Source organism: Schistocerca serialis, chromosome 5, assembly GCF_023864345.2.
Source record: "Schistocerca serialis cubense isolate TAMUIC-IGC-003099 chromosome 5, iqSchSeri2.2, whole genome shotgun sequence".
Classification (NCBI taxonomy): domain Eukaryota; kingdom Metazoa; phylum Arthropoda; class Insecta; order Orthoptera; family Acrididae; genus Schistocerca; species Schistocerca serialis.
Genome location: NC_064642.1, coordinates 406,095,001 through 406,122,391, shown reverse-complemented (window position 1 = coordinate 406,122,391; position 27,391 = coordinate 406,095,001). Strand labels below are relative to the sequence as shown.

At 42.5% G+C, this 27,391-nt stretch overlaps 1 protein-coding gene across 4 annotated transcripts in view; it reads right to left on the bottom strand.

Annotated features, from left to right (window-relative positions):
- Positions 1-27,391, bottom strand: part of LOC126480724 (L-lactate dehydrogenase) — a 310,377-nt gene that overhangs the window by 72,678 nt on the left and 210,308 nt on the right. The window contains exon 1 of one of the 4 annotated variants that reach the window (XM_050103988.1): positions 25,123-25,230. The exons of 1 other annotated variant lie outside the window; for it this stretch is intronic. In XM_050103988.1, the coding sequence (XP_049959945.1) occupies positions 25,123-25,171 (49 nt within the window). In that variant the 5' untranslated portion in view covers positions 25,172-25,230. Of the gene's footprint in view, positions 1-1,937; positions 2,111-25,122; positions 25,231-27,391 lie in introns of those variants that run through there. 2 more of the 4 variants (XM_050103992.1, XM_050103990.1) reach the window with 2 other exon arrangements.

Below are 27,391 nucleotides of genomic sequence, written 5' to 3'. Positions count from 1 at the left end.
CCTCCCGAAAGCGGTCTAGTGCCCTATTACCGATGCGTAACCTCGTTGGGTGAATATGAAACATGAGATTTGTTCAACTGTTACACTCGTCAGCGTGGTTTGTATGTTTGCAATTGACTGCTATTCATGTATCATCAGCAGTACGGAACGTGGTATCAAGAAATCAGAGCTTAATAAGCCATCGGTAACTGGAGTTACGAGAACATGAAATCTAGATTGTCGAAGGAAATACTACATGTATCTGCTTGCTACTGCGTCTCTCTAAAGCCTCTAATTTTAGTTTTAAAAAAGTAAGATAAGCTTCTATTGAATTTAGTTGTAGCGGGGCGCTTTTGTTGCCTTATACACCAGTATGTTATGCGTCGAACATCTGTACACAAACACTAGCTATATTTAGTTTCGACATGGATAATGACACTCGAATCGTAAAAACATAATTCCATTTCAGGCAGAGCGGATAAATAACAAAAAATGGTTCAAATGGCTCTGAGCACAATGGGACTTAACATCTGAGGTCATCAGTCCCCTAGAACTAACTACTTAAACCTAACTAACCTAAGGACATCAGACACATCCATGCCCGAGGCAGGATTCGAACCTGCAACCGTAGCGGTAGCGCGGTTCCAGACTGAAGCGCCTAGAACCGCTCGGTCACACCGGCCGGCCGGATAAATAACCATATGTACAGTGAAAAACTGATAACGATGATAATATTTTAGCGAAAAGCTTTTTGCTGAGAGGAAAAATGAAGAGAAATAAAACATTACACTTTATATAGACGCAGCACACCAATCTGAACTCGGAAAGAACGTCCAAACGCAGCGGTATGCATGCATTTTGCGGTAAGAAGCCACTGGCGCACAACAGATGCAAACCTTTTATATCGTCTCCATCGTCTTTTACTTAACGTAATACACTACACTAGCAACGAAATTATATATTTTTTTTAAATTCCTCGAGAATTATTTAGAGAATAACAACCCTTGCGTAGCCAATAGCTGCAGAGTAAGAACTATATTGGCAGCAAGCCGGACGTGAACAAAGACGGCGTTCGCACGGAAAATGTGTAAGTCAATACACTGAGTATGGAGAAACTATATTAAGCAATCAGTTCTTAATACTGCTGCTTTAATATCGCTTCCGAAATAGTGACGAGTTTTTCCCACCACTCGATCCTTTGGCTCATAACCTCACTTGAATCGTGACTGACTTTCTGACTTGGAAGGCGAGACGGATCGATCTTGGTGGGTCAACAACCGAACGCTTGAGACTCATAAAGTAAAGTTAGGATTCAAATCTGCCTACGGTTATCGCATCCATTTTAATTTCAATAACCGCCGGGGGCTAATGCTAACGTAGGTTTTTTCCCTCCTTTTTCGACAGGACGAAGGGTGATACTATTCCCCCCCCCCGAAAAAAAATTGTTGAGTCGCAGGAATGCGAACCTAGCAAAAAATTAAAAATCAAGTTAAAATGTATAAAGAGCAGACCGAAGTAAACTCTCACCTTCACTTCACATTGTTACTTCGCTGGACAGATCAATCCAATCTCCAATTAGAGAGCAATTTACGGACAAAGATGACCTGCATGTATTTAAATTTTAACAATAGCCTGTGCGCAGTGTGGCCCCATAAATTTCAACAAGCCCAAAAATAGCCAGCGATTTTTAATAAGAGAAACAGAACAGTCATTACAAATACAAAAAAGAAAAAAAAAAGATCACGCTGGTGTAGATAGACGAATTACTTAAGAAAAGTAGAAACAGTACGATATATATTTATGAAGGAAATTATTAGGTATTTTAAAAGCGATAAATTGAAGTGCGTTGACACATAAATGGGCGTGCCACTTGCCAGTATTAAATTTAAACTGCTGAGTAAGCAGTTACATATAGCCGTCAGTGAAGGGGTTAAAGTGCCGTTTGGTAGCTTACGTACCACTCATGGTCCCCGAGACTCACGTACCTCAGTGTCGGAAACAAAACTCGCCGAACTTCCTCCCGAGCCGCCTTTATCCCGTCGCGAATAGGCGCGGGCGCGAGTTTCCAAGGTGCCCTTGAGCGTACGGCGTGAGTCAAGCCAGCGGCGCGCGCCGCTGCTGCTCCTCTACAACGGGAAGCCAGCAGGGGCGAAGCGGCGGTGGGGAGCGCGGCTGACTAGCGCGGTGCGCGTGGAGCTGAAACAGCTGAGCGGCGACACGCGACGCCGACTCGCGCGCTGACAGTTCGGGGAAAATAGACGCGGCGGGGCCACGCCTCCGGCCGTTGCGCCCTCGTTGCGTCAGCCGGCGCAGAGGTGCCGCTGTGACCACGTGCACGTAAGCCACCCTTCCCTGCCCACCCTGCATGCACGCGGAGCGCTGCGCTGGTCTCGTCACGTGCGCCACGCGCCGGTAAATGTGGAACTCCAGGAAGCGGCATGACGCGACGTCGGATCGCATACCGCAAAACTGCACGCGCTTGTGCAACTTCCGCACGACGACACCGAGTTCCCATTACATTCTTCGTGTGATCTACCGTTAAATGCTCGGATACGTGTACGTCGTTGGTTACTCGCTCGAGACCATAGTAAACGGTACAATGCGCTTCATGACATTTTTAGTTGCAGCCTTTTCACACGTACATCTGCATTTACGCTCAGCGAACCTCTGCACACCGTATGGAGGAGGGTACTTCGCACATAACTGACTGAGCCTCTGTACGCGCACTATTCTCAGATTTCCGTTCCATTTCAACTTTAGTTGCGAAGCTATTAGCTAATTACATTGTTATAAATATATGTCAATTACGCAAAAAAGTGAGACGTATCGAAAATCATCTATGTTTAGATACGTATCAGTACAAGTAACATATACTTGAGAGAAGGCGAACTTCTTCGCCAAGATCGTTTGTAAACAACCTTAATTGTCGATTACCAGTTTCGAAGATTGGTTACCATTTTCATATCTCGGTAAAAGGTTATTACATATCTCCTATACCAGCTCAGCTGCAAAATTACTCTTTCTAAAACATTGCGAGGTATGTGAGAGACACGATGAACGATGCATCGGCAAGTCAAGGTTAAAATCACAAGATACAGAGTAATTTGCCATATCCTCGTGTTCCCTAGCACACACTGCAGTGTACGTTACAGCCAGGGTACCGCTGGACTGCAGTGAAGTACGAACTGGTGTTTGATATGAGACACGAACATTTGGCGAATTACTCTGTATGTTGTGATTTTAACCTTACTTGCCGATGCATCATTCATCTCGTCTCTCACACACCGAGCAATGTTTTAGAAAGAGTACTTGTACAGCTGGTATAGGAGACACGTACCAACGTTTTATCGAGATCTGAAGATGGTAACCATGCTTATCGAAACTGGTAGTCGACAATGAAGGTTGTGAACAAGTGATCTGGGCTAAGATGTGCACCATCTCTCAAGTAATTATTACGGATTTCCGCTTAACACTCAAGAAGAGTAAACTAACAAATAATACGGGGAGTTCATAAAGTCTCTCCGCAGTGCCGTATGCCGCAGTGAAGATACTGAAACGATACTCAGTGAAATACAAGTTATTAATTTATTGAATATTCATTTTTATTTACAAATTGTCACATTAAATGTTGAAAGTGTCCCCCTGTTTTTGAATATACAATTCAATTCGTCTAATCATGTTTCCAAACACAAGCTGTAACATTTCTTCTGTAACAGAAACAGTGAAAGTGGATTTGCAGTTTTCAATTCATCGATGGATTGTGGACGGTTTTTATAGACAGTTGCTTTCGCTGCACCCCAGAAGAAAAAGTCAGGTGGTGTTAGGTCAGGCGATCGTGGAGGCCAAAGTCCCTGTGAAATTATGCGATCACCTAAAACATCAGCAAGCAGTGACATTGAAACGTCAGTAGCACGCGCGGTTGCACCACCTTGTTGAAAATAACAGTTCAGTATTTCACTTAACACAAGTTCTCCTACGAATTGGTACAGAATATCACTGCAGTATCGTTGTGCGTTTATTGTTTCGTTGACAAATATGGGACCCACAACCGACGTCTAGAAATTGCAATCCAAACTCCTATTTTCACAGAACGAAGTGGTTCCTCATTAATACACAATGGATTTGCAGTACTCCACATACGAGAATTGTGAGAATTCATGTACACGGATAAATGAAACCACGTCTCGTCATTAAGAACATCCCTTCCATTTTGTTGAACGAAATTTTTGAACCATTGACAATGATGCAGTCTCTTGCCATGATCAGTATTTTTCAGTTTGTCACTTTGTACGGGAAAAATTCTAATTTTTCCTTACTGCTGGGTGGGCCGTTCCGACACTAACATCGATTTCCTGGGCGAGTTTTCTTACTGGCTTCTTCGGACTCATGGACATTTTATCGGAAATATCGATTAGTTTATCCTCAGACAAGACGCTAGGACGACCACTTCTCGGTGCATCTGTCACTGAACCCGTACTTCAAAATTTGTTAATCAAATCTCGCACAGTATCGCGATGTGGGAGTGTTGTCTCCGGGAAAACTGAATTAAATGTTTGACGAACTGAAACTGTGTAATTACCGCCTGCTTTGAACACTTGTTCGACTAAAAACACACGTTCTTCAATGGTTAGCATTTTAACAGCGACAAAAACGGAACAAACGAACAAAGGAACTAAAACGTTCACGTCAATACGTAACGACACACACCAACGATACTACTGACGCTAGCTGAGAAACGAAACAGTGGAATGTTGGGAGAGTCCACTTGAAGGGAAGTAACCCAGGCAGGCGAACAATCATACGGCACTGCGGAGAGACTTTTTGAACACCCCGTATAAACACATTAATTTTCGTGTTCTTGTGCTGAGGATTCTCACGTGTGCTGCTCGAGACGTACAACAGAAGCAGGAGTGTTGCGTACGCTACCTCGTACACTGATACTTTAAATCACAAATAGAGCCAGAAGGAAGTCTTACGTCATCCAAATATTCCCAGTTGAGTGCTCTGATACGCTCTTAACCTTTTTTGATGAATGTACTGACATGCAATAGTGTATCTCTGACTATTTTAATGGCTGCTGTCATGCTTCTTTCCTACCGACTCCAATGGCGGAAGTAGTATTCTAAAGCCAGTCGCACTCGCTGCTTTAGTGAGATTCCCTTAAGGTGCACTTCCCCAGATCTCTCCTGCTAAATCGAAGTATTTTATTCGCCCTCCACACTACTGATGTGCGTCTCCAGAAGTTTACCACCGAACTTTTAGTCTCTTATTTCCCGGTCCTTATCTCTGCTATAGGCACGAGCTCGCATTTATTCACTCAGAAACAGAAACATCAGATGGCAATGCTCTGAGTCGTTTTGCATTTCCTTAAGACCATCCACAGGCGATATTTTCATGCAGAGATAGCAACACCATGAGCCGCCATGCGTAATGAGAACATAAGAAATGTTCGTACGTTCAACGTCTGGATCATAACTTTTTATTACCGAGAACCTGTTTCAATGTGCGCTGCAGGTCAACTTCAGGTATAAACTGGAACACAAGAAAGGCAACAACACTAAGAAAATACAAAAATGTGATATTACAAACGTTACGATCGAAAGTTGCAACACATTATTACGAAACCACACATACCTGGCGTCGCCAGGAGCAGTTTGCCAACTAACGTTAAACACAAGCTTGTGGTGAGGGAAAAGATTTGTACAGCCCTGTGTGTAACTCATGCGGTCGTATATTAGAACAGTGTAGGAGAGATTCCTCCACCATAAAATGAAAATAATGAATAAAAACTAATTAAAAGACAAGTTACTATACTACATTTCAGTATATAGTATGATGGGTTACAGAAAAGATAAACACATTTAATAAACAACCTCACAGTACATTACGCATTGCACATTTTAGTTCTTGTTCATACATTTTAAAAGACAGTGTAAACTTAACAGACGTGTCTATTTTGCACATCTGGAATCCTACATCTGTCAAAACACAACTTTAAGAATTTGCCTTCATTTTAATAAATGCAAACACAGTAAAGACTTACTGTAAGTTAGAAAAATGGAGAAAAAATAAATATAATTACAAAACTGCAGCTTTTAGCAGAAAATTACTACAAGTGAACGACAATGGCAAAGAATAATAGCTTGAGAAAACGTAGTGGCCCCTAGTGTGCTCTAGAGTTTATCAGCCAAAATGTCTTCGAACGAGTCACAGCGTGGAAACAGAAGAATCGTCGTATAAACTGCCAAAAAACGTATCCGCCATTATTTCGCGGAAAGTGGTGCGGTAAGTTATTTCTCTCAAGGAGCACGAAGGAAATTGGCACACAAGCAATCACAAATCTTAGGAAACTCTAGTTAACTGTTTCTGTGAAAGGCATCGTGTATTCAAATTGGTATTAAATTTTATTTTGAGAGGTAAAGAAAAAGTCTGTGGAGTAAGCTCGGGCCGGAACTGTCTGGTTTTCTACTCGCCTTGCCACTAGAAGGGTGGGGGGGGGGGGGGGGGAGGGGGAGGGGGAGGATGGGGGGACGAAGGGTGGCCGGCCTCTTGCTCAAGCCACCTTTAACTCTGGGTAAGTTCCTCGGACCCTCTATACTCAAGTGATAGCAAGCAGGTCTGCTGATAACATGTCGATATGCCTATTACCCCAGATAATTTCGATATATATGGGCGAGATATTCTTCCCCGATATATCGGTATGTCGATGTCAAAATGTCAATATAGAGTGATATTTTTCTTTTATATTATAGTTTTTTCGCAATTTTCGGTAAATATTTGCAATTTTTCTTGTGAAATTGAAGTGGAAAATAATTTTACTTTCACTGTGTTACCGGGTCTTACTACCCTTTGGGCTTTCATCACGTCCAGTCTCTCCCTGACTCTGAAGTACATTACTGGCCATTAAAATTGCTACAACACGAAAATGACGTGCTACAGACGCGAAATTTAACCGACAGGAAGAAGATGCTATGATATGCAAATGATTAGCTTATAAGAGCATTCACACAAGGTTGGCGCCGGTGGCGACACCTACAACGTGCTGACATGATGAAGGTTTCCAATCGATTTCTCATACACAAACAGCAGTTGACCGGCGTTGCCTGGTGAAACGTTGTTGTGATGCCACCTGTAAGGAGGAGAAATGCGTACCATCACGTTTCCGACTTCGATAAAGGTCGGATTGTAGCCTATCGCGATTGCGATTTATCGTATCGCGACATTGCTGCTCGCGTTGGTCGAGATCCAATGACTGTTAGCAGAATATGGAATCGGTGGGTTCAGGAGGGTAATACGGAATGACGTGCTGGATCCCAACGGCCTCGTATCACTAGCAGTCGAGATGACAGGCATCTTGTCCGCATGGCTCTAACGGATCGTGCAGCCACGTCTCGATCCCTCAGTAAACAGATGGGTGTACTCATCGACGAACCTGGGTGCACGAATGGCAAAACCTCATTTTTTCGGATGAATCCAGGTTCTGTTTACAGCACCATGATGGTCGCATCCGCGTTTGGCGACATCGCGGTGAATGCACATTGGAAGCGTGTGTTCGTCATCACCATACTGGCGTATTACCAGGCGTGCGTGATGGTATGGGGCGCCGTTGGTTACACGTCTCTGTCACCTCTTGTTGACATTGACGGCACTTTGAACAGTGGGCGTTACATTTCAGAAGTGTTACTACCCGTGGCTCTACCCTTCATTCGATCCCTGCGAAACCCTACATTTAAGCAGGATAATGCACGAACGCATGTTGCAGGTCCTGTACGGGCCTTTCTGGATACAGAAAATGTTCGACTGCTGCCCTGGCCAGCACCTTCTTCAGATTTCTCACCAACTGAAAACGTCTAGTCAATGGCGGCCGAGAAACTGGCTCGTCACAACACGCCAGTCACTACTCTTGATGAACTGTGGTATCATGTTGAAACAGAATGGGCAGCTGTACATGTACACGCCATCCAAGCTCTGTTTGACTCAATGCCCAGGCGTATCAAGGCCGTTATTACGGCCAGAGATGGTTGTTCGGGGTACTGATTTCTCAGGATCTTTGCACCAAAATTGCGTGAAAATGTAACCACATGTCAGTTCTTGTATAATATATCTGTCCAATGAATACCCGTTTATCATCTGTATTTCTTCTTGGTGTAGCAATTTTAATGGCCAGTAGTGTATATGTGGCAGTGCGGGTGGCACGGTGTAAATGGTATAACAAGGCTCCTTCTGTGAAGAAATAGCGCACCGGTTACGTTTAAAAAATTTTAAAGCAGCTAGTCTGCTATTTCTTTACAATAGTTTTCTTCAAAAACAATAGCAGAAAATCTAAATGACGAGATTACTCTTTGCTGCGCTACCAACAAAAACTGCAACCTTTAGCTTCACCTCACAATTTTCATACATCAGCGTGAAAAAAGGTTTATTTCGACGTGTATCAGATGACAAACTAAAAAAGATAAGCGTTCGAGCTTAACTGGAATGAAATATATCATAACAATACACCATGTACACTGTTCTTAATTAACAACACAACAGCCAACCAAAAAGGTATTGTAATAGAAGCTTTTCACCTGCACAAAATTCCACAATTAATTTACAAATTTTCAAATTATGTGTTTTTATTTCAATTCTTGCTCAAAGGGGGAAAGGCAGGCTGCTAGTTTATCGATGTGCAGAATGTCTAATTATAAATCAATACTTAAACATGTAACTCTAAAATCAGTATTATATTTACCATTTGCAGCCGATATTTTTATGGTCTGATATGTTGATATTTCTCCTTCGATAAATCGATTCCTTTTTTCGAAGCATAGAGTCTTAAACGTCGCTTTTAAATATCGATATAGCCGGCCGAAGTGGCCGTGCGGTTAAAGGCGCTGCAGTCTGGAACCGCAAGACCGCTACGGTCGCAGGTTCGAATCCTGCCTCGGGCATGGATGTTTGTGATGTCCTTAGGTTAGTTAGGTTTAATTAGTTCTAAGTTCTAGGGGACTAATGACCTCAGAAGTTGAGTCCCATAGTGCTCAGAGCCATTTGAACCATTTGAAATATCGATATATGGGATACCCGAAAACATCAACAGTCCTATCAGTAAGATGACGACACACGAGGCCGTCGTGGAGGGACTGGAGAGGCAGGAAGTCCCCGCCCCTATCTGGTTTTGAACATGAGACCTCTAAGGGCAAGAGTTCAATGCTCTGAAGTTTCGACCACACAGCCACACATTTTATGTTAGGAGTTCGTAATATAGTGATAACTGGTAACTAAAATATGACTGTTAGGCCAGATTGTTTGCAGGTACAACACATTGATACGTAAATTACAGAAAATAAAGACTAAGTAAGACGAGACGAAAAAGTAATATTAGTGATAATTATGTCAGGCTAACTGGCTCGGTAGCTAAGTGAAAAGATGTCAGACTACAAATCCAAAGATCTCTGCTTCAGTCCTCCTTTGATGGTGGTATTGTCCCTGTAGTGTACCGCTCCTTTCACCTCTGAGATTTCGAATACGAGAAAAATGACAGGTTGTGGCTCGGTTCAAAGTCCACTTCAAATTGTGAGTCCGCCACATTATCGGCTGGGTAAGGCAGTTGGAAAGTCGGAAATAAGGGAAGGGCAGGGCACAGCCGCCATAGGACTACGACTAGCGATGCATTGCGGTGTTCAAAGCAACCTCCAGACTTAGGGCATATTAATCCTGTATTTAATTTTATTACTTAATAACAAAACGTAAACAAGTCTCACTGCTGCACATTAAAACCTCCTGTTAACCACCCTACGGAGGAGCTCGAGCTCAATTGCACTATCCTTTCACAAATCATTCACATTCACCCTCTCTAAAACTGAATTTAGGTGTTCGTTCCATTTCATGTCCTTTCGAAACGTTATCCCTAGACGTGTAATGGCCGCGGTAGTGTTTTGTTCCTAATGCTGTAGTCGAAAAATTCGGTTTGTTTTTAGAGCATTATCTTTTTTCCGACTGTGGGGGCGAAATGCCACTCATAACGGTCTCTAAGGTGTGTGTAAATTTCGGTTAAGTCATTCTGGGTTTCCATATAGTTATTGATCATCACTTTCGCCTTGATGCACGAAACTTCGTAGCCGATGACAGTATACGGTATTCTACCTATGGAGAATTTGTCAAATTACACATTTACATAAAACGACACTTTCACATTGTTATGAGTCAAAAGTGTCTTTCGTTGTAACGCTTTTCATGAATCTTAGGAGACCAAACCAACCAACCAACCAACCAACCCAATCAACTCCCCATGATGCAGTACTAATTGCAATATAGTTATTGTGTACAATGATAGTTGAAGTCGCCGTGTTTCGTACTCGATGCCTCCCAAAGCACTTAATTTGTGCACAGAAGCTGCCCTTTTTACGCTTAATCATTTTGGAGAATGCCACTTGATCCTGGTCAATAATTTTACATACATAATCTTTTTATTCTCAGTATAAACGAAGCGAAGTAGGATACTTACCAGTCATAAGGAACTGCTGCAGCTGGTCCCGGCGGAGGTTCGAGTCCTCCCTCGGGCATTGGTGTGTGTGTTTGTCCTTAGGATAACTTAGGTTAAGTAGTGGTGGTGGTGGTGGTGGTGGTGGTGGTGGTGGTTAGTGTTTAACGTCCCGTCGACAACGAGGTCATTATAGACGGAGCGCAAGCTGGGGTTAGGGAAGGATTGGGAAGGAAATCGGCCGTGCCCTTTCAAAGGAACCATCCCGGCATTTGCCTGAAACGATTTAGGGAAATCACGGAAAACCTAAATCAGGATGGCTGGAGACGGGATTGAACCGTCGTCCTCCCGAATGCGAGTCCAGTGAGGTTAAGTAGTGTGTAAGCTTAGGGACTGATGACCTTAGCAGTTAAGTCCCATAAAATTTCACACACATTTGAACTGCTGCAGGAGACTTAAACGATAAATGAAAACAGAGAAATGGATACAGGTATACGCTTCTCTCCGTGTGAAACTTAACATGCTTTCCATCAGGGCCTGCAGTTTGCAGGAATCCTCCACTCGTACTAAACCTCCAGAAATGTCTCAGTTTAGCAGTTGAGTCTGTGGACGGTGGTACCGTAAAAGTGTCTCACAATATAACTGCCCACGCTTTCCCACCGGAGTTTTGCAATAATTAAGCCAGTCCGTCCTTGAACTGACTTAGTGAGCCGCCGCGGGAATTATTCTTACGCGCTATGTGGAGATGCTCTTGTAGCTTTACGACCGCTTGCTGAGTCGTAGCTGCGCCGTCGGATTCTGAAAGTTCAATACTACTGTTTATGTTTTACGTAACGAAGCAGTAAGAAGTTTTTTTTGCCCAAATAATTTTTTACACGGGATTCCATTATGGCGCGTTTATTTAAGAAACATTGTAAAATGAACTTTTTCACACTGACTATACGTTAACTATTAACGGTCGACAGCATGGTCTACTAAATGACTACACTCATGCTCATAAATTAAAGATAATGCTGATAAATGGTGAAACAACGCTCTGGTAGGCGGTTTGTGGTTTTAAAACACCTCGGGGTATGACCATGCGGTGCATTTGACCTGCGATCGTCGCACGGTGGCGCTGGCAGCAGTCCACAAACGCAGAGGTGTGTTGGTGCATGTCAGAGTACGGTGCAGCGAGTAAGTGTGCAGACGTTTTCAGACGTGCTAATGGTGACTGCGTGTTGAAAATGGCTCAAAGAACACATATTGATGTTGTTATGAGGGGTAGAACACTAGGATGGCTGGAGTCTGGTCAAACACAGCAGGTCGTAGCACGGGCCCTCCGTGTGCCACAAAGTGTGATCTCAAGATTATGGTAACGATTCCAGCTGACAGGAAACGTGTCCAGGCGCTACAGTACGGGGCGTCCACAGTGCACAACACCGCAAGAAGACCGATATCTCACCATCAGTGCCCGCAGACGGCCACGGAGTACTGCAGGTAGCTTTGCTCGGGACCTTACCGCGGCCACTGGAACAGTTATCTCCAGACACACAGTTTATAGAAGACTGAACGGACATTGTTTGCTCGCCCGGAGACCTGCAAGGTGCATTTCACTGACCCGTGGTCACAGCAGAGCCCGTAAAGCCTGGTGTCACGAACACAGTACATGTCATTGGAACAGTAGTCTCAGGTTACGTTCACGGACGAGTCCAGATATAGTCTGAACAGTGATTCTCGCTGGGTTTTCAGCTGGCGTGAACCAGGAGCCGGATACCAACCACCTAATGTCTTTGAAAGGGACCTGTATGGAGGTCGTGGTTTGATGGTGTGGGGTGGGATTATGATTGGTGCACTTGCGGCCCTGCAAGTCTTTGACAGTGGAACTGTAACAGGTTAGGTGTATCGGGAATTCATTTTGCACCAGTATGTCCGCCTTTTCAGGGTTGCAGAGGGTCCCACCTTCCTCCTAATGGATGATAACGCACCGCCCCACCGAGCTGCCATCGTGGAGGAGTACCTTGAAACAGAAGATATCAGGCGAATGGAGTGGTCTGCCTGTTCTCCAGACCTAAACCCCATCGAGCACGTCCGGAGTGCTCTCGGTCGACGTATCGCTGCACATCTTCAAATCCCTACGACACTTCAGGAGCTCCGACAGGCACTGGTGCATGAATGGGCTGTACCCTAGCAGGTGCTCGACCACGTGATCCAGAGTATTCCAACCCGTTGTGCGGCCTGTGTACGTGTGCACGGTGATCTTATTCCATATTGAAGTCAGTGTTCATGCGCAGGGAACAGTGGCGTTTTGTAGCCGATGTGTTTCGGGACGGTTTTATGAACTTATCACCAGTACCGTGGACTTACAGATTTGTGTCGTGTGTGTTCCCTATGTGCCTATGCTATTAGCGCCAGTTTTCTGTAGTGCCACCACATTCTGCATTTAGCCTTAATTTACGAGCATTAGTGTAGATCGAAAGACATCCTACCGACAACTGCCGATTATGGCGCACAATCTGTGTTGATCGTACAATCGGTATGGTTCGTAGAAGACCGAACATCTTCAGTTATACCAAATTATTCAATTATTTCAACATTTCCTGGTATTGTAAAATTACTGAAATACGGTATGTACAACCTGTAGACTACTACTAATCTCCGAGTGGCAAAAGATAACTTCTGTAAGCAAATTTTTATTGATAACAATTATTTGATTTGCACCAGCATAAAAGTTCTTTCCCTGCTTATCTCTTTGCCGACGTCACGATCAATTTCTGCATCGGCCCCTCCACCCACTGGCTCTGAAAGCGCCAGATGACCAATCGCCTCTACTAGCCAGCGTGGGAACCTACCACTCGCTCCTTACTACGTACTGCAGCACTGATACATTTACTTCAGGCCTGTGAAAGAGCAAGACTGGAAATAAAGTAAAATGCGCTCTTATCTGCAAATACGGGGCACCTTACAAGTTTCACTCTCAAGAACGTTAGTCACAGTTCAAGATAGTGAGAGCTGCTTACCGCATAACTGGATTTCGAAGTGCGTCTGTCAATTGGTAATGGTGTAGTAACATTTCTAATTGTCGATCAAGCGACACATACGGGATGATTTCGGCTTTCCGTTGTTTCCTTCTTTGATGTCACTAATTAAGAAGCGGCGAAAAGTGAGAGACGCTACTCTGTTTGCTTGTATTTAGTAAGAAAGATTAGTGTTTAAATTCGCGTCGATGATCGATCAGAGGGGGCATAAGGCTCGGATTGAAGAAGGAAATCGGTCGTGATCTTTTCAAAAGAACCATACCGACGTTTTGCTTTAAATAGCTTAGGAAAACCACGGAAAATCCAAACCTGAATATGGTCGTACGAGAGGGGGAGAGAGGGGGGGGAGAGAGAGAGAGAGGGGGAGAGGGGGGAGAGGGGAGAGAGGGGGGGGGAGAGGGAGAGAGGGGGGGAGAGAGGGGAGAGGGAGAGAGAGAGAGAGAGAGAGAGAGAGAGAGAGAGAGAGAGAGAGAGAGAGAGGGGGGGGGAGAGGGGAGAGGGGGGGGGGAGAGGGGGAGAGAGAGAGAGAGAGAGAGAGAGAGAGAGAGAGAGAGCGCAGGCACGATCGCAGCGTCGACGAAATCAGTGTAGTGATTTGTTATGATACGGAACCCGTTTCTGTTCAACTTTTAAGACGAATGATTTGCATTACAACATCATGTTGCTGCATCAAACAGACTAACGAATTTCTAAGCGATCCACCTGCTATAGATCTATTTCTTTTACGTTTTCCGCCCGGATATCACCCATATTGACAGATGCTAAAAATGAAGCTTGATAAAATAAGTTTAGATGCTGCTGCTGCTCCTATTGCTACTGCTACTACTACTTCAACAACAAAGTAACAGAGCTGACAGAACCCATCAAACCTGTAAGGATATGTAGGAGTAACACAATCCGTTTGCTGACCAAACATACAAGGAGAGTACCCAAAGGAAACCGAACTTACCTTTTTTAAACTTATTTACTCCCATTTTAAGCATAAACCTTCAATCCCTTTCAAAGTACTCTCCACTTGCACTAACATCCTTGTATAATCTTTCATTCAATATTTCAAAACATTATTTAAATTCATCTTTTGTTATACTTGACAACACCTCCGTTTTTTTCTTCACCTCAGCATCAGCAAACGCTTTTCTTTCATCCGTGTTCTCATTCTGGAAAACAAGAAAAGTCACACGGGGCAATGTCGGGTGAGTGTGGGGGAGGGGTGGGGGGAAGGAACAGGGGTCATATCATTTTCCATCAAGAATGGTCACACAGACAGCGGTGCGCGAAGAGGGGCATTGTCATGATGGAAAAAACAGTCGCCCGACCGCCACAAATCAGACTGCTTTTATTTTAGTGCCGCAACCGGTTTCAGGCTACCGTGCTCATCTTCAGATGGCTGATATTTTTCGTTATATAGGTGTTTTCATCAGTAGCACGCCATCTGCTCCTCACTGTACAAGAATATTAGAATATTTAGTGCCACTTTATAAACTGTTTCAATAATAAAAATATGCATTTTTTTATGTATGGTGCGAAATAGATGTGTTCACTTACATACCTTCCAGTAGATGGCGATTTGTTTTGTTGTGGTCCATGTGGTACTCTAGCTCGATGTGTATGTTCTTGAATTTCACACGGCACACACATTGTAAATAAATTACTGTGGCACACATCATAATATTCTTAAAATGAATGTTAAGCACCATAGATGTGCTATAAACTTAATGTTTTTGTTTACAATGCAAAGATTATCATTAAGCAAAGATTGAGAGATATCATTCATTAAATATTGATCGATGGTGTAAAAAGATGATGCACGGGATGTGCAAAATGCAACATGTTAATGACAGAGAAATATTTGCACTCCAAGAGTAATCTTATTATAAAACCAGTAAGATAAATTGTTTTAGAAGGATGTTTTTTTTTCTTCTTTACTGTCAGTGTAAATTATAGACGAAATACTTCAAAGCAAGCAGAATGCATATTATAAAGTAGACACATATTTGTGTGTATAGGTATCTGATTATCATTACAGTTCAAACTTAACTGCAGGAAATACAAAATTAAAAAGTCGGAGGGAGGGATGAGAGCAACACTTTTGTTCATTATGGAAGTTTTGTATTTATACAAATGAGTGATGCTCAACCCACAATTTAGGAATATCATGAATTGTGCCACAGTAATTTATTTACAGTGTGTGTGTGTGTGTGTGTGTGTGTGTGTGTGTGTGTGTGTGTGTGTGTGTGTGTGTGTGTGTAGTTCAAGAACATGCACATCGCGCTAGAAAACCACATGGATCACAACAAAGCAAATTGCCATCTTCTGGAACGTATGTAAGTGAACACAACTATTTTGCAACATAGATAAAAAATGCAAGCACTTTAGCGTGTTTTTGATATTGAAACAATTTATGAAGTGGCACTATATACCCAATATTCTAGTGCAACGTAGAGTACGAGATGCTGTTGATCAAAACATCTGCCACGAAAAATATTAGCCCTCTGAAGAGTTGGAACAGTAGCCCGGAATCGATTATGGCACCAAAATAAAACAGTTAGTGTTTTTGGCTAGTTGGATCATTCACCAACTATTATTAACAGTCGCAGAAATCACAAGATCCGACGTGGATAAAATAACAGTAAATTAAATGATGATTCGCACTTGCATTCGCCAACAGTATGCGCACACCGTAATGTTGAAAGCATTTATTCGCAGATTGTGTACGAATCCGCTTATCGTCCAAATAAACAATAATCTTTTGAATTTAGGTGTTTTTTTCATAGAAACTAAAACAAGTATGCCTTCTTTGCAACTTTGTTTTGTCGTTGATACATGATCATTCGTTTAAAGTGGCACCTCTCAAAACCATATCGGCTCAACATAATTTAATTTTTTACAAGTTTCCTTACTACCCTCGAAGCCCTGTCATGCTGCATAAATACGGTTTAAATTTTTGCAGAGTCAGCATCTCGCTGCATACCTCACAGTATAGCAGAATCTGCTGAAAATCGTTAACGGAATACTTACTGTTGGTTCTTTGCTTCTTCCTTGGAGGAGCTAAACTCTTTCCGACTTCGCGTCCCATCTTGCGTAATGTCCACACGACTGACAGGCATCTTACACATCCTGGAGCTCCGTTGCGTCACCTTCTTCGTCGGTTCTTCCCTCTTTTCTGCATGTCACTAAACAGTGAGGAAAGTCTTCTGAACTGAACGCGACTTAGTTCCCTCTACAGAAAGATTACAGCTTACTTTGGCCATTAACACCGCCTAGCCTAGTGATAGTGAAGAGTCATGATATGCCTGCTTCCTGTCTTTATTTGCCTTTAAGTACTGCTACTCGGACAAGAATACATTGCAATAAGGAGCAACGATGAGCTGAGGGTGTAGTGCTCGTGAATTTGATTCAAAAGGTAGCACTGTACCTCCATGTTATGTACCTGATTTCTGCGAGTGGATGTATACGACGAGGTACACAAAAGAAACAAAACTAATTTTTTGGTGGGCAGAACTTTTGTAGTATCGCGTTTTCCTGCTAGGTGCGCATAGAGCGATCATTCCAGAGTCAGTAACTCGAGTGCCGTCGCTGAATGAGGTCTGGACTAGTTTCGACAGAGTTTATAATGAAAATTGTTTCGTATGATTATCGTTTTTGCAATGGCTGTTTTTTCGTGAACAGCGTGCGGCAGTGAAATTGTGCTTTTTGCTCGGAAAACGTGGAACAAACTTTTGAAATGTTGTAAAATGTACTATTGGGAACACTCAAGTGTTTTGAGTGGTTTCCCGTCTCAAAAATGATGAAAGGCCAACAGATGACAAACCCCGTCCTGTTCGGCCTTTCGCGATCCGAACGCTTGAAAATGTTGAAAACGTTCTTGCAATCGTCAACGAAGTTCGACGACGGACCATTGAAGAAATTGTGGAGCTGTCAGGAGTGAATTGAAATTCAGTGCAGCGAACTGTGACAGACGATTTGGGAATGAACAGGGTGGCTGCCAAATTCGTGCCCTGACTGCTGAACAAAAACAAGGTCGCGTGGAAACATGCTATGCTCTAAAAGAAGAGTCCGGAAATGATCCAAACGCTTACAAAAAAAATTTCACAGATGACGAAACTTGATGCTATGCTTACGACCCTGCATCAAAGCAACAACTTAAAGTTCGCCTCGCCCCAAGAATGCGTGTCAGGTGAAATCGTATATCAAGACAATGCTTAATTGTTTTTTGCCGATGTGAGAAGTGTCATCCATTCAGCGTTTGTTTCTTAGGGTTAGCCAGTTAACGAGGCTTTCTATTTGGAAGTTTTGAAAAGAGTGCGCGTATTTATGCAGTATGACAGGGCTTCGAGGGTAGTAAGGAAACTTGTAAAAAAAAAAAAATTATGTTGAGCTGATATGGTTTTGAGAGGTGCCACTTTAAACGAATGATCATGTATCAACGACAAAACAAAGTTGCAAAGAAGGCATACTTGTTTTAGTTTCTATGAAAAAAACACCTAAATTCAAAAGATTATTGTTTGTTTGGACGATAAGCGGATTCATACACAATCTGCGAATAAATGCTTTCAACATTACGGTGTGCGCATACTGTTGGCGAATACAAGTGCGAATCATCATTTAATTTACTGTTATTTTATCCATGTCGGATCTTGTGATTTCTGCGACTGTTAATAATAGTTGGTGAATGATCCAACTAGCCAAAAACACTGTTTTATTTTGGTGCCATAATCGATTCCGGGCTACTGTTCCAACTCTTCAGAGGGCTAATATTTTTCGTGGCAGATGTTTTGATCAACAGCATCTCGTACTCTACGTTGCACTAGAATATTTGGGTATATAGTGCCACTTCATAAATTGTTTCAATAACAAAAACACGCCAAAATGCTTGCATTTTTTATCTATGTTGCAAAATAGTTGTGTTCACTTACATACGTTCCAGAAGATGACAATTTGCTTTGTTGTGATCCATGTGGTTTTCTAGCGCAATGTGCATGTTCTTGAACTACACACACACACACACACACACACACACACACACACACACACACACACACACACACACTGTAAATAAATTACTGTGGCACAATTCATGATATTCCTAAATTGTGGGTTGAGCATCACTCATTTGTATAAATACAAAACTTCCATAATGAACAAAAGTGTTGCTCTCATCCCTCCCTCCGACTTTTTAATTTTGTATTTCCTGCAGTTAAGTTTGAACTGTAATGATAATCAGATACCTATACACACAAATATGTGTCTACTTCATAATATGCATTCTGCTTGCTTTGAAGTATTTCGTCTATAATTTACACTGACAGTACAGAAGAAAAAGAAACATCCTCCTAAAACAATTTATCTTACTGGTTTTATAATAAGATTACTCTTGGAGTGCAAAAATTTCTGTTATTAACATGTTGCATTTTGCACATTCCGTGCATCATCTTTTTACACCATCGATCAATATTTAATGAATGATATCTCTCAATCTTTGCTTAATGATAATCTTTGCATTGTAAACAAAAACATTAAGTTTATAGCACATCTATGGTGCTTAACATTCATTTTAAGAATATTATGACGTGTGCCACAGTAATTTATTTACAATGTGTGTGCCGTGTGAAATTCAAGAACATACACATCGAGCTAGAGTACCACATGGACCACAACAAAACAAATCGCCATCTACTGGAAGGTATGTAAGTGAACACATCTATTTCGCACCGTATATAAAAAAATGCATATTTTTATTATTGAAACAACTTATAAAGTGGCACTAAATATTCTAATATTCTTGTACAGTGAGGAGCAGATGGCGTGCTACTGATGAAAACACCTATGTAACGAAAAATATCAGCCATCTGAAGATGGGCATGGTAGCCTGAAACCGGTTGCGGCAGTAAAATAAAACATTTAGAAAGTATTTGTGGCTAATTGCGTCGTTCACCAACTGTTCAATTTATTGTCGCCAGACGTTTAGCACGTGCAGCGCTCCATTTTTAGTAAAATAACACCAAAACCTACTCTATAAACTATCTATTCCCCTCCCTTGACTTCCTTCCATAGCTTACTCCATCTTCTCTCTTTCAGTCGCACAGTAAAACTGTGGTGTGGCTGGAACCGGAACTTCCTTCAGCTCGTCGGTTTGCGTGGAAGAGCGCACTGTGCGTTGGGTATCATCTTAAATTATTTTGGTTCGCAACGATAGTGGCTGAACGTCCAGTAGTGCGTAGCTTCCAGGTCGACACCACGCATCCGGCCCCTACTTGCTCCCCACTAAGAAGAGAAACTCCCCATCGCATCCCCCCTCCGATTTAGTAGCAACATGGGCCAGCGGACAGCCAGTCTAAAACTGAACGCAAATCAAGCATGAAAACAGGAAGAAGGTTTACTGACCTGTGAAAAAAGAAGCTATATCAAAACAGTGAATGGTGCAAACCCAAGATGGGCAACATGGAGCGGATTTGAGCAGCTATGGCGTCGTGGTTATGTGGTCATGGTGTTTAACTATGAAGAAGGAATGGCGCCCCATTCTCTTTTTCTTTCACAAAATTATGAACTGTCCTCGGCCACTGGCGTGTCTGTCTGCTGGATTCAAATTTGTGCCTGTGTCGTGGTGTAATGTCCGTTTGGAGCAGAGAGGTTTAAGGGACCTCCAGGTGTACATACCTGGTATTTGTTCTACCGAAGTATCCCATGTTACGGCCCTCGCGTTCCGTATTGAAAGTTTTGACACACTAATTCCTTTGTTGTAACACAGTCCGCAACCATTTACTTGTTGTTTTCATTTCTGTGAGGTTTATGCGGCATCTCGCCAGCTCTCACTATTCATCACATTTACTTGCGACGGTAATCTATTCTTACCACATGGCTGATATTCTATAACCAACGTATAAAATGACAATTGCCAAGACCACAGATGGAAAACAGACACGTCAATGGCAGGATGGGAAGTTCATAGTTATTTGGGAAAAAATAGATGTGGCACGTTGGAAATTTGAACACTGATCACCCTTTGCAGTCCAACACCACGACCACACAATTAAAACGCCGTGATTCTTGCCATTCGCTTTATGTTGCACCTCTTGAGCTTGAGCTGTTCACTGTCCCTATTCTGATGCTTTTGTCACAGTTCAGTGCACTTTCTTCCAGTTTTCATGCATGATCTGTATTCGATTTTTGACAGGCTACCCACTGGGCCATTTTACCGTTAAAACTGAGGGGGTGCGATGGGGAATTTCCCTTTTAAGTATCAGTAGATGACAGTGCCCGGTCTCGGTATAGCAGTGGCACCCTACATCTCTCAAACATTTGAATCGGTTTTAGGCTTCCTTAATCCTCTTACGAGAAAATAATGCTTGTAGCTCGCATTTAAATGAATCCGCAGAATATATCGTACTTAGACGTCAATGATAGTGGTGGTCATGATTGGTTTGTGGGGCGCTCTACTGCGCGGTCATCAGCGCCCATACAAAGTCCCAAGTTTCCACACTCCAATTTTCTGTTCACATTCCAATGTAGCCACTGTCATGAATGATGATGATGATGATGATGATGATGATGACGAAGAAAATGATGAAAGTATGCGGACAACACAAACACCCAGTCCCCAGCCAGGAAAAATCCCACATCCTTCAGGTAATCGAACCCGGGACCCCGTGATCCAGACTCAAGTCACTAGACCACTAGCTGCGGACGTCAATGAGAGTTTTACGGTGTAGTCAATAGCATTTCCGTCTCAAGAGATAATTAAATTTTACAGCAGTTGAAGACCAGCGATCTAGTACTTTTGTGTCTGTTAATGCACTAGTTTTTTCTAGGCCTGAATTTAAAATATTAACTGTTCCCGTGGCAAACGTGTGAACTGATGGATAGGTCACCACCTAAGATTTTCCAAGTAACGCTGTACAGACAGTCTTCATCGCAAACGTTCCGGAAATGCTCACACAGTAAGTGTAACTGCAGTGTCTGACCACTTTAAGAGGAAACTCCAAGGTTATCAGTTGAACCAAAATTAACAAACGTCCAGTGAGGGTGAAACTACCTGGCAGATTAAAACTGTGTACTGGACCGAGACGTTTGTCTGTCGAGGACAAGTGCTCTATCGTGCTACCTAAACATGATTGACGACCTGCCCTCACAACTTTACTTCCAAAATCTAAACGCACCTGGAGTAATATATCTTATTGCAGTACATGATATTCGTTTTGTTCCTATAAAGACATACCACTATAGTTGGAGTCACGAACGATGGCGCTCGAGTTTAGGCTTGGCTGGTTCAAATGGCTCTGAGCACTATGCGACTAAACTTCTGAGGTCATCAGTCGCCTATAACTTAGAACTAATTAAACCTAACTAACCTAAGGACATCGCACACATCCATGCCCGAGGCATGACTGTAGCGCCTAGAACCGCACGGCCACTCCGGCCGGCGTTTAGGCTTGTTCTGCGCACCTACGTCACGCATTCTCCGACAGCCAATGAGCGTCCAGTAGTGTTCTGAGCGATCTGCTCTAAATGCCGTAGCTCAAGAGAGCATTAAACGTGATTGCAGCGAGTTGCTTAATGAATTTTTATTTCATTTGTTACGAGCTGTCGTCGCTGATGGTGGTCAAACGTGATACATTCCGCATTAGCAAGGGAGAGTCATAATTTGCGGGATATACACTTTCTTCAAGTAGAAAGCACACGTATGCGCCTACCGCAACTGTTGCCTGGAATCGTCAACAATGCAATCGTCGCCCGTGCCTCGACATGCGCGAACCGCTATCGTTCGTGGATCAGCCTACAGTGCTGCCTTATTTTCGTTTTTTTTCTTTCTTTCTTTTGAACTGATGAAATATTTTTGCATGTTTCTGCGCATTTGGGCATAGGCTTCTCTACTATCCTCGGTGACCACCTCTGACTTTTCTGCGATGGGAATGTGTGGAACAGCGTACACTCTATGTGTCAAATGAGAAGCTGATCGAGTAATTATCTACGCATTTCACGGGTAAGCCGTTGAAATGGCGCCAAAATGAAATGCTTACATCGAGCTAGGAGCCGCACAACGACTAACGCTGCCACGTATTTTGAATTTGCTTTTAAGTGCATCCTCTGTATCTTGAATTTGCTTGTAACTATAGCCTCTGCCTCACACCATTCGCTGCCATCTTGTTATTTGTACACTTATTTGCAATTTTTATTGCTACAGCTAATCCATCGTCCACCATGGGTCAAAGCCAACAATTATTACTGCAAATCTATTTGATTCTGTCATACAGTTCACGAGATGTCCCTTGTTCCTATGCCAACTTTCTAAATAGTGCTCCACGTTACTGTTTTTACGGTATATGAATCGATATGATTGTGTAATTGAGCGACAAAGCCCTGTTTTAATACGAAAGCAAACCACATTATGCTTAATTCTGTGCCAAAATATTTTATCCCTAGAACACTAGAGGTGTGAGGGGTTGGGAGGGGAACCGTTACTAAACCATCATGAATATTTTTACTCCATATTTTGTTCAAAGAAAGTCAATTTATGGTTTATGCAGTAGTTAATTACAAGTTCTCCAGTGGTGTATCACGTATAAAATAAGTACACAATATCCTGTTTTACACACTATACTGACAACACCAGATTGGCGGTAACCGAGAATTGGTACCAACTCCAGTCGCAAATTTTATGAGTGGTTTAGCAATATAAGTTAAAAACGTTTTATACATTACTCGGCCATATGTATGATTTGTTTGTCCTTCTCTGCATCTTTTCCTTGTTAGGACGTGAGTGGAAAACAGCAAACACGCTGTAGCAACTGTGATACTTTATTGTTCGTAGCTTTGTTAACACGGGGAAGTGGTTGAGAAACTTTAGTGCTGTGGAAGGTCGAGACTCAGTTCGTCTTCGGGACAACTTTATTTCATAGCTGCTGGCACAGCACCCAGATTTAGTACCTGACAACTGCTCTTAACGTCTAACTATATTCGTTACACACCACTTATGTTCTCCTGATTGACTCTACAGAGCGCAAAGAATGAATGAATGACTCGTCAATGACAGCTGTGACATCTACAAAACAAATTACGAATCACGTATTCCCAAGTACCTTTATCTTGTAATTTACAGAAACAACAACTTTTCTCGCACACTGTCCATGAGAGTGATCCAGACGTCGGCACTAACCTAAAAGTCACAGAGGTTACTTAAGTAAAAGTACTATGCCATCATACCAGGCCTCGAACTTATGAATTTCTTCTTCCTTCAGTCATAGGTGTGACAGTGGCCTTTCCTGAGGATCCAGTCTGGAACTTTTTATTCTAAAGGTTGGAAACAAACACACACACACACAACACACACACACACACACACACACACACACACACTTGCGCTCCTATGTCTCAGTCTGTAACCCTAATAAGGCTTGGGTTGTCACTTGCAATTACACGTAGTTCTGTCTACAACCACGTTATTGTCGGATAAAATATTCATGTGATACATAAGAAGTCACGCATTCTCAGGGCACGGCGTAACCAAGTACCATTCCTGCTGCCTTGAGGAGTTACTCAGTTTCTTATACCACATTTAAATTTTTAACACGAACATTTCCCGAGTTAATACTTCCACTGTACATTGTTAGCGAACGCAACAAATGGTTCAGTTAATGAGAAAGGTTTAAGTAACCGTGAACCTGTCACTTTTATATGAGGCTCTGTATGTGCTTGCTAATGCTACTGGATGACAGTACGCCCGTCGATTGCCTGTCAGATTTTTCAAAGCGTCGAATGCTGTTGTACTCTGTTTATAAATGGGTAACATATCTATAGAGAAGTATACAGCATTTTGAGAGTTGTCGTGCATCAACGTGTGTACCAAATTTTTTCATTTTCTCGTGCAGTGAGACTAGTATCGATGTGTCCTGTTTAACGGGACCGGATACTGCGAAGTGTTTTGTCAGTCACACTACAAGTCGAAACACGTGCCTTTTTGTTAAAAAAATTACACAGATTTTAAACAACAATACGAAATAGTTTGTTTCCATTCGTTATGAAACAAGTTTTTCCAGTCTCCCTGAATTTATCAACACGTGCTTGTGGACGCCAAATAGTAATTATTTTATAAACAAAACAATATTTATTTTGATTCTCATCGTTTTACGAATGGTGACAAATATAAAATTCAGTACCGAAGCCGTAGTAATACGTACAAAGTAACTCAAATACCGGCGTATAAAACGAGCGTTCGAAGTCGAAAACATGTAAACAGTTTCTGCTTTTAATTACTGCGAAAATTGCACTATAGCAGAAGACCATTCAGTTCTTTGATAAATCATTCCATTTCTTTATAAAACAAATCAGTGGCTATGGCCAGATATTGAGTAAAAATTAAGTGGTTCTAGTGCAACACTGGCCCTGTAGATTTCTTAAACATTGCTCACACTTTCTGGAAAATAGAGTCGTGAGAAAAAAAATAGTAATAAAGAAAAATAATTTGAAGGGTGTGGTCAAGGAACAGCCATGTTCACACTGGATGCAGCCGGGAAATACAGTTCACAACGCCAACTCTGCAAGTTGTCGCCTTGGGAACACTTTAATTCAGATTTGGATCTGACCGAGGGGGCTGTAGCAAGCGACGAGCTGCCCTATGAATTGTTTACCATATAATGCTGCACCATACTAAACAGAATTTCTTCTTACCGAAAACTTTTTGCCTTCCCTGATTTCTCTCCTGCAGTCTTCGACACATCCATTCTCACTCTTCGTATTCAAGCCATGTCGGTGACAGAGGTCGTTGCCCTCTGCGAGACGCGATCTGTGTCCCGATGAATCACAACACACGGCGAATAACACGTGGTACGTAGCGACGCGTCTTGTTTACCATGCGCCATGGCCGGCAACGCGCATCAACTGTTTATACAGATCAATAAGCCAAGCGACGTCCGTACTTGTGGCCTGATGCGCGCGCTCTCTACAGCAAGGAAGAGAAAATCTGAGTAGCTGCACGTACGAGGTATTCCGCAATTTCACCGTATACATCCATGTATACGAAACGTCGTTGATATAATATGAAGTCTGCAGCCATGGCCATAAGTGAAATCATGCGGTCATCCACACTCCCTTCCCCACTCCCCTCTCTCTGCCTCTTCACATACCGTCCACGCAAACGAAGTTGATTCTCGGTGCAGTGGCTAAGGGAATCGGCCGTAAATGCATTTCGCATTTGCGGTCGCTTCCAATATCCACCCCGTCGAGTGTCAACTTAGTTTGTGCAGACAAGTCACGCCCACTGCATTACACTATTTCCCGGCCTCACTCCTCCCACTTTAGTCAAAAAGAGAAATAAAACTTCGTAAAACAGGCTACTTTGTTTTAAATAGGTCGATGAACCGAAATACGATCTTAACAATCTTCTCCTGATCTATCCGTTCATGAAACAGCTATTCGTCCCTTCACAATTGCACATAACAAATGCTGCACTCTACCAAAGGTACGTTTTAATTAAATACAAAGCCAAACTGTTTCTTATGAGAATCAGTACTCGAACAGTAAGACACTCTTTTCACGTTTAGAATAACAAAATATCGAAAATTAATTGATTACAAGCATGAATAACGTCACAAAAAGTGGAATAACACGTAATAGTGTACTGGGAGCCAAAACAAAACAAACATAATTTCAGAGTGGAACATAAGTTTGAATATGCTTGCAAAAACTTAAACTGCTGATGAAGTGTATGTGTTCAGTAGTGTAAAATTCTTGTCTTACTGAAATGATATTGCAATGCAGGCTTTCACGGTCGGTTTTTGCGTCCTTGGTAAGTTTTATTTGATGAGCGTGAGGCCGCGGTCCAAGGCTCATTTCTGTGCCTAACGTTTCGCCTCCTAATGCTGAAGACATCACCAGAGGCAATACAGACCTAAGTCTTTATAGAGTTTCAAACTTAAACAAGCCCAATAAGCCGGAATGTTTATACTCATCCGTGCAGTGGGTTGATACTGACGTCATCAGATTGCTGCCGAATATCGCAGAGTCGTTATGGAGCTTATATAGTTTCTTATGGCGAAGGGTTGGCAATGTTTCCTTTACGTAGCACTACAACGCACAACTTCTTCTTTTCTGTAAGAGTCATTTTTTGTACTTTTAAAGGCATATTTTCTGTTAAAATCGTTTTTGTGCTTTTGAAGCATTGAAATTAGACAATTTATGGACCTTAGTGCTGAATAAAGCAGACGGCGCCAACTAGCCCTCACTACAAGCTCCGAAATAGTTCGACTTGCTGACCGTATCTAAGTATGAATTCTTTATAGCCTCTGATGGCGTTTCCAGTATTACGAGACGAAACAGACACGGAAAAATGCCTGAGACCACGGCCCAACGCTCATAAAACAAAAATTACTTAAATGAGTTTTTTCTCGTTCTTGTATGTGGAAATTAGGCCTAATCTCTTATACTAGAAAATCATTATTTTGTGCTTTCTCATATTACAGAAATGGATGTACCAGCATACTACAGGTATGATATGAAACAACGTATTGTGGCAGCCTGCGGCGACATTACACCAGATGTACTGTGGCGTGTACGACATTCATTACGCCAGAGATTGCAATTGTGTGCAGCAAATGATGGCCACCACATTGAACATCTATTGGCCTGACATGTCGGGACACACTCTATTCCACTCCGTAATTGAAAACGGAAACCAGGTGTGTACGTGTACCTCACCCCTCATGGTAATGTACATGTGCGTCAGTGAAAAAGACCAATAAAAAGGTGTTAGCATGTGGACGTAATGTGCTGTTCCAGTCTCTTCTGTACCTAAGGTCCATCACCGTTCCCTTTGGATCCCTACGTGGTTCGGTGCTGTCCGATACACACGATCGAACAGCGGAGGAGTGGTACTCAAGCGTCAACTTTAGGTTACAATATCTCCGGATGTAATTAACATTTTCCACTGCAACAAACGACA